Here is a 7,851-nt window from a genome sequence, read left to right as displayed (position 1 = left end):
GGTTTTTTTTTTTTTTGAAGAAAACCATAGTATAGTTCAGGTTGGAAGGGACTTCTAGAAGTTGTAATTGATAAATTGGCTTATCTAAGTAAGACCATCTTACAATAGTTCTTTAATTTGCTTTCAGTAAAGTACATCAGAGAAGAGAGGAAGCCTATACAATTATGCTGTCAGAACTGTTATTTGGCATACACGAACAAAGAATGGTGTATAAATCTCTAATTCTATAGATGCACTACTTAAGCACTTAAAGACACCTCTGAATGAAGCCTGCTATTCTAACCTCCACACTAAGCAGAACGCATGATTTCAGTTTTAGGACTTCTTTTTGCTCTGACTTACACAATTCATACAACTTATTATTTGTGAACTTTTTTCTTTAAAGCAAATGTGTAGTATCTTTACCTCAAAAACAGCTGGAGCCATAACAGCATCTCCTAAAGAGCAGTCTCCAACAGTTTGCATGCTATCATAGGGAGCATAAGAGCTGTAGTTGTAGTCAGCATAAGGATCATAACCCCACTGTGAGTAGTAGTTCTGATAATCTTGGTAATAATCATTATAGTTGTATGACTGGTACCGCTGGAATTCTGCTTTCAGTCTGAAACATGAGAAGTTACATACAGTTAGAGTTTGAGAACAATAAACTGTAAACCCAGTCCTGAAGTTAAACAATTTGCCAGCTTACCCATTTCAAAGTTTAAAAGAAAGCTTTTCTGAATGGTTGCCTAAGCAACAGTCTAAGTCTCGGCACAAGATCTCAGGTTTATACAGAAGCAAATGCTCTCACCTTCACCTATACCAAAAGTAATTATTTTCATGGATTAACTTGAGCCATGACACTATCTGTATTAATTTTGATTATTTTTAGTATCTGTATAAGCAAGCTCCTGATAAATCTTTATGCTCTGCTAAAAACTAATTTATTAAGACCAGAGAGATTTATCATGCGCAGCTGCTTTAAAGATGCATTCAGTCTTAATTAGCCCTTCTATCATTTGTTTGGTTAATACTAAATTTTATTATTTCTAGAAACAAGGGGGTGAAGTCAGACTATCTGTTTCAGAGGAGCATCTGACACTGCCTGCCAGTTTGCCACGTCTACCTCCACCTGCTCAATTTTTACTCCATGAACAGTCGCCAAAGTATAGCTGTCAGGTGAAGTCAGCACTGCCATTATCCAGTATGAAGCCAAAGCAGCAGGAAAGTGACAAAACTCATTGATTCTTAAGTCCAAAGGGCCAGCTGATTAGTTTTCACTACTCTCCCTCTCCTGAGTAGATTTTCTCAGGGACAACTTCACACTAAAGACAAGAATCAATGCACAAGTGTTGTCTGTACTAAACCAGAGGTACACTACATGAAATACATTCAGATAACCCAGCCGCACATTCCAAGAAATCCTCTATGCTTAGACATTTCTTCACTGATTATGTACAGGCAGACCTCCTGTGTTTGCAGAGTCCAATTTCTCTGCATCTCCACTTCATTACAGAAAAGTCAGATCTAGACTTGTCAACAACACAAACTAAAGGAGCTCAGAAATAGAGTTTCCAGTATAAGCAACTGAGTGACAAACTACCCTCATGGCTGGATATTGATGCTAGGAGAGCACAGTACTCATTCATTCAGAAACAGATATAGTGATGTGTATTTTAATACCTACATTAGTTTCATTACTGTAAAGCTACACATACATTCTAATAAATACGTATTCTATTGGCTTGCTACTGTAGTAAACAAATGACTACATAACATCTCAAAGTCTTCTCCTTCCTACTTCTCTCCTACATACATCTCTGTAGGAAAGAAGAATCTGAAAATACTGCTGACATTCTTCTGGAGAGCAGAAATGAGGAAACCTGTTTCTTTGTGACCTCTTCTTATTTTCAAAATGATTTAGTCAGAGCAATTCTGGACAGTGCTCTCTTGGGTAAGAGCATTTCCATTCTAAAGCAAAGAGGCAACATTTGCAGAATTATCCAGGGTAAAGAGAAACAAAAGCTGTTATTTTTACTATTTAACAGAACATACAAGCTAATCTCATGAATATACTGAAATTATGTTATATAAAGTTCTATTTTTGTCTGTTTCCTGGATCAAAGTTTATCAAATTTGGTATCAATTCTCTAACTATTCAGAGACTTGAATTGCCTTAAATAACTGACTGAGAGAACTGAGCCGGCAGAGTAAGAAACCCTCTCAAAACCAATTAAATTCCCTGCTGCCCCAATCACTTGAAAAGCAAAGAATAGTACTCTAAACAAACTGTTCCAAAGCAACATCGCCTTTGGCTTCTTCCCCCCTACATTCTGTATTTTTCCACTTAAGAGTTCCATCCTCTGCCAGCCTACTGTAAAACTAGCTACGCGCTACCTTGCCTAAACTAGAGAGAAAGGTCTAGAAGAAAAGCCCCCTAGCATACAAAACCACTTGTTGTCCCTTCTATCTTCTTCAGGCCCAAACCTGGAAAATATTTATGAATGCATTCAGCTTCGCTACTATAAGAATTAAGGCTGGTTTCAACAGCAGCTAAGCCCAAGTTACACAATCTGGCTAGACTTAAGAGTTGGATTCCCCCAGCGATCCTGAAGAGTGGTTGATGAATCCAGGGAGTCAAAACATAATGCTTCTGTATTTTTGGTTTTGTAGACTGCATCATGTATACAGCCATTATAGCAAGGGCCACAGACTTTACAAAGGCAGAGCTACAAGAATCTGATTATTTAGAATTACTGTATCAATGTACAACTCATTTGTTACCTTTTAGAAATTCCTATGCTCAGCCGGATTCGTTTTCCCCCCAGACCTGGTGCATTCTGGCAGTCTTGCAGTGCCCTCATCTGATCACCTTGCTCACCAAATCTGACAAAGGCATACCCTCTACAATTTTCAAAAGGGAGAAAACAAATTCTAGTATGCATAACAGTTACAAAGCTAATTAATTCAATTTCTGTCTTCTACAAAAACAGAAGATAGTAGCTACTATAGCTTCCATTACCTAAGCAACCTCTCTGGCATGTGCACATGCACAGAAGATGCTTTCACCAAATTAAAAACTTGGGCCAGAAGCAAAAACCTTGTTCTTTGATAGCATTAAGATGCAACTTGCTGAGAGCCAGCAAAACAACACATTTTAATTGCTATCTGTGTAAGTAATCAGATTCCATATTTCTGCATTTACAGCAGTTAATTTATCAGTTAGTATTAACCCACTCCTACCACTGTACAGCACTAACATTCTTTTTATACTTGCTTTCTCTTAAGTTTCTTGAATTAGTCTATTACAGCCAGCATTGCCTGAACAGCAAACTCGCTCATCCCTGCTTGACTCACTGCCTGGCCAGTATAACTTCTGCTAGGCTTTGTTTACTAATATTAATAGGTTCCATTTCCCAACCCCCTAAGATTTGCCAGGCCTTACGCTTTTCTCCCACATGTAAAGAGAATTATTTTGTCTTCAGTACTGCAGATGACTAAATGGACATGCTGCTGCATGTAAGCACAGCAGCACAGATCTCAGTGCACAGCTCTCCCTTTTCCCACCATCTAATTTCTTTCATGCAGATAGGCATATGGCTAAATTGAAGCTTATCACATTAACTGCTTAAACTATCCAGAAAGTTTTAGAAACGCAAGGATCTATGCTATTAAAAAAAAGTAATGCTAGAGACTAATCTCTCTTCCTGCCTCTGAAGAAAATGCAGAAACAGTTCCGACGCCAAGTTCTTACGTATTACTTATAGAAGCAAGCATATTGATAGCATTACACATTTTCACAGGCGTTACCTGGAATATCCCAGCAGGTCTGTTGCTATTTTGCAGTCAATACATGAGGGGTACCTCTTTAGGAAATAGTCATAGAGCTGGAAATCATCCACTTCTGGAGTAAGCTCCCCAACAAAGATTGAATAATCCGGTCTTTAAAAAGATAAAAGAGAACAACTATCACGTTTGAGACTAAGGTAGCTGACTGCAGTATTAAGGTACCTAAAATATAAGCAAGTAGTTATCACTGGACAAGTAAGACGACAAAATCTGAGGAGAGTATTAGCTGCAAAACTCCGCTGAGTAACATACAGAACTGCAATGCCATCACTCCAGCGTAAAGTTCTCAACTTGTCTGGGTCCATTCTACTGCTTTCACAAAAAAAAGCATTTTAACGCAGACCCATTTTATGAAAAAAATTAGAAGTTGGCTTGAAAAAGAAGTACTCATTGTCTGAATGGGAAGGGGAGGAAGGAGGCACAAAAATACCAAAAAACCCTATTAACTCAAGTTACAGCCACAATTCAAAAGAGCTATGACTATTTTGCCACTACTTCTCAGTAATTATGAGAGAGACGAACTACAAAAAACTTCCATTATTCTATTGGCAATACATTTCCATAAGCAATACTTAGTGTACAGGCACCAGATGTGCCATTTCAGGATTTTAAAAATAAGTGATGGCATTCACTTGTCGCTATCAATTTAAACAGATAAGGGGTCAGAGTTTCTCATTTCAAAAGGTCTTTACCTGACTGAACTACTACTAGGGACAAACTCAATTCTTCCTGGTTTTATTTTGTTCTTTTTCTTCCGTTTCTTCTGTGGTGTTCTCCACCAGCTGTAGGCCTGGAGACATTCTCTTTTTTTCGCCATTAAGTCCTGTTGGGAGAAAAAAATCACCTTTATAGTATTTAGCCTCATTTACATTCCTCCCTCCCACTCCCCATCACCACAGGTGATTTCCCCATATTCACCTTGCCCTTGAAAGAAGCCTGGGGTCCCATTTCTCCCTCCGCCTCCCATGAGGGAAAGCAGCCTCTGGGGAAAACGCCTGGCAAAAATAACAGAGCCAAAGGATTGTATGAACAGCCATATTCCCCTGACTTGTCAAGCTGGCTAAAGGATTGACAGCTTCCTCTTGGAATTAGGAAAAAAGCAGACAGCCCTTCGATGTTGGCCAATCCTAAATGTTAATTAGCTTCAGGACTGGACTGTGTTCCGCTTGAGCTCCAGGACTCAAAAAAACCCTGCAGCAGCACAGCCTGAGTGATGAAGAGGCAGGGAAATCATCACTCTTGCCTAGAGGGGATCTCAGCTGTCCCTATCTCCCCTCACCTAGGAATTCTTCTTCTCTTATGTGAGACGCCTCTCCCTCACTACCCAGCTGTGAGTCACTCTCCCAGGCCAGGAACAACAACAGGAGGCCGATTAATGGAACGTAAGGAGAAAGCAGACCGGAACAGGCACTAGCTTGGCTGAGGGAAAACTCAAACCCAGACGCAAGGCCAGGAAGAAAGAGGCATAAAAAGTGCCTCTTGAAAAGAAAAAAAAAAAGGGGGAAAGAAAAACAAAAAACCCAAAAACCAGGTTAAAAAGGAAGTGGGGCAACTATGCAAAAGAGGAGGGAGACAACAGCTGTGTTAACACAGGTTGCCTCCCTCGCTTAAGATTGAAGAATGAGGATTTCCAAAAATAAGAATGGTGTTTCGCAGCATTTTTTACTTACGCAGGCTTTAATGTTCTTCCTCTAGAACACCTCTACATATATCTTATATAGAGAGTGTTATGCGCAAGGTCCTTCAGAAGAACTCATGCTCATATAATCCAAACTGCAAAGCTTAATGTTATGCCCCCAACCTGCTTCAGTTGATATGATTAAGTGTCCAGAGGACAGTCACCAAATTACCGGAAGAAATCGTAGGACTAAAAGAACACCCAACTCAGAGCAAGCTAGCTATTTCAGCTTTACATTTACTAGGAATTCTGAGTATGGTTCTGGAATCCATTTAGGCACTGCAAGCCTGAATTTCTGACCAAATGATCTTACCTGGCTTGCCATGGTTCAAACTGTCTTCTGCCTTTCTCGAAGAATACGGCTGCGCAGGTTCAGTTTACTGCACTCCTTCAGCTGAAAAAGATGTGGGGGAGGAACAAGAAGATAAAGAATCTTAAACTTGAGATTAATTACTTTCAAAGACGTTCACCCCGTTAATTCAGAACTTGGAAATTTAAGTTCTGACTTGTCACTGCTAAAGCAGTGGAGATAAAAAGGATATATGGCCAATGGGATTATGATTAGAAGTCATCTTCACTCTCTTAAATTGTAAGAGTTCACAAAGTTTTCTCACTGTTCAAAGCACTAGAAAATCACAGAGAGCTTTTAAGTCACCTATACCTTACCCTTATTTTTGAAATAACGAAATAAGCCCTTAAATAATACAGTAATTCAGAAGATCCATTTCTAAAGTAGTTGAAAACAATGCAACAAAGATAGCGACTTCAATGTTTTGTACAGCCCCTCCATTTTCTCCCCTTTTAGCCAAATTAAAAGTTGATTTACTTGCACCACAAATTATACCGCTGAAAACAAGCGGTGGTACTTCCTATGTGCTAAAGAACAAGAGAAATAAAAGAGGGAGGAGGGCACAGTACAGGTAAATTATCTTTCTCTGCACCTTTTCATAGGTACGTCTTCTCTCTTTTGCCTCTTCCAGATACACATTTCACTTATTACCAGGGAGTGAGCAGCAACGAATGACCTTTTACTGCTATCACTAAACCAGTGGATATACTTTCCTGAAAAGGGTATGTACCTCTTTCTTGATTCCGATATCCTTTCTTTGAGCTTTTTTCCCTAGTCATCCAACCAACATAAGTCGGTGTAGCCAGCAATTTTATTTGCAAAATATTTTGCATCTACTTCCACACATTCACCACTGCTGATGTTTCACATCCAGTGTTGCTCCTTCTTTGCAGATAATTGATTGCTGCAGTTTTAATTTCCATTTCCATGCAAGAATTTACATAATGTTTTATGTACTGGCTGGTCAAATCCACATAATACAATAAATACAGAGTGTTTGTAATGCCTTAAAGGCTTGCCCACACAGGGAAACAGTTCAGAGCACTACTTCTGAAAATCGATTAGGCTAACCTGACACAGGATAGCCATATACCATAATTAGAGCATCCATGCATGGTGTTACTCAGAGTAACTATGCACTCCATCCCCACACCCATTCTGAAGCCAACAAAATAGTCAAGTACAAACAAGTCCCTAAATACAGGCATATACCAGTAAGGTTAGCATATGCCCTCTTCCTAAACCTAACGGTGCTCATTATAAAGAATTAGCAGCAGCAATTTTTTCCTGTTAAAGAAGGTCATTATTAATAAAAATATCCACATAGTGATGTTTCTCTAATTCAAGCATTACTTTTTAATAAAAGGAACCATAAACTCCTGCATACCCTAAACACTGAAATACTAATTATTGAATGCACAGTTGCATAATGCCTTTTCAACTTACCGCTCTTTATTCGTGTGGATTTAATGGAAGATGGCACGCACTACAAAGCCGTTTTATTGCAAAAGACTATCAGAAGGCAAGTGATGCAATTGTTTCTCGATCACAGTTATCATGGACTTTTATGCAAAACTGTGTTTCTGTACTCTTTCCTCGTCTGATCTTGACTGTCGCCTCTTGATCTTTTCACTAGAAATCAAAAATATTTAAAAAGCAGTTAAAACGGCATGTATTAAGATCATATTTTTTTACATTGGCTTTAACTGTAGCTACAGTCACAGCTAGCTTATCATTTAAGAAGCGGGGCAGCTTTAACCTCCAGAATTCAAGCACGTCCTTAATTGGATTACACACGCATTTTACCAGCCCATTTATTCCACGTTTTTATTATTATGCCTGTAATGGCGAAGACGTGGATGAAGCTATTTATGAATAAAATCGCCTGCGCAAACACTGCTCACCCGAGCCCGGAGAACTAGCCGCCCCCTTTTGCGTTAATGTCGCTCACAGGAGGAGCTGGGTCAGGGCGGCGGGCTGGGGGAATCTCCCCGAG

General features: G+C 39.3%; 1 protein-coding gene across 6 annotated transcripts in view; it reads right to left on the bottom strand.

Annotated features, from left to right (window-relative positions):
- Positions 1 to 7,837, bottom strand: part of LOC103919036 (chromosome unknown open reading frame, human C6orf52) — a 12,671-nt gene extending 4,834 nt beyond the window's left edge. For 2 of the 6 annotated variants that reach the window (XM_009326481.1, XM_009326480.1), the window contains exons 1-6: positions 5,820 to 5,901; positions 4,747 to 4,823; positions 4,521 to 4,651; positions 3,790 to 3,921; positions 2,764 to 2,883; positions 406 to 601 (exon numbers count right to left, since the gene is read on the bottom strand). In XM_009326481.1, the coding sequence (XP_009324756.1) occupies positions 406 to 601; positions 2,764 to 2,883; positions 3,790 to 3,921; positions 4,521 to 4,651; positions 4,747 to 4,776 (609 nt within the window). In that variant the 5' untranslated portion in view covers positions 4,777 to 4,823; positions 5,820 to 5,901. The other 4 variants (XM_009326485.1, XM_009326484.1, XM_009326482.1 and 1 more) reach the window with 3 other exon arrangements.
- Positions 7,838 to 7,851: the final 14 nt, after the last annotated feature.

This window comes from Pygoscelis adeliae, unplaced genomic scaffold, assembly GCF_000699105.1.
Source record: "Pygoscelis adeliae isolate BGI_AS28 unplaced genomic scaffold, ASM69910v1 Scaffold186, whole genome shotgun sequence".
NCBI lineage: Eukaryota > Metazoa > Chordata > Aves > Sphenisciformes > Spheniscidae > Pygoscelis > Pygoscelis adeliae.
Note: the sequence above shows the minus strand (reverse complement) of the source record. Positions and strands in the feature narration are given on the sequence as shown.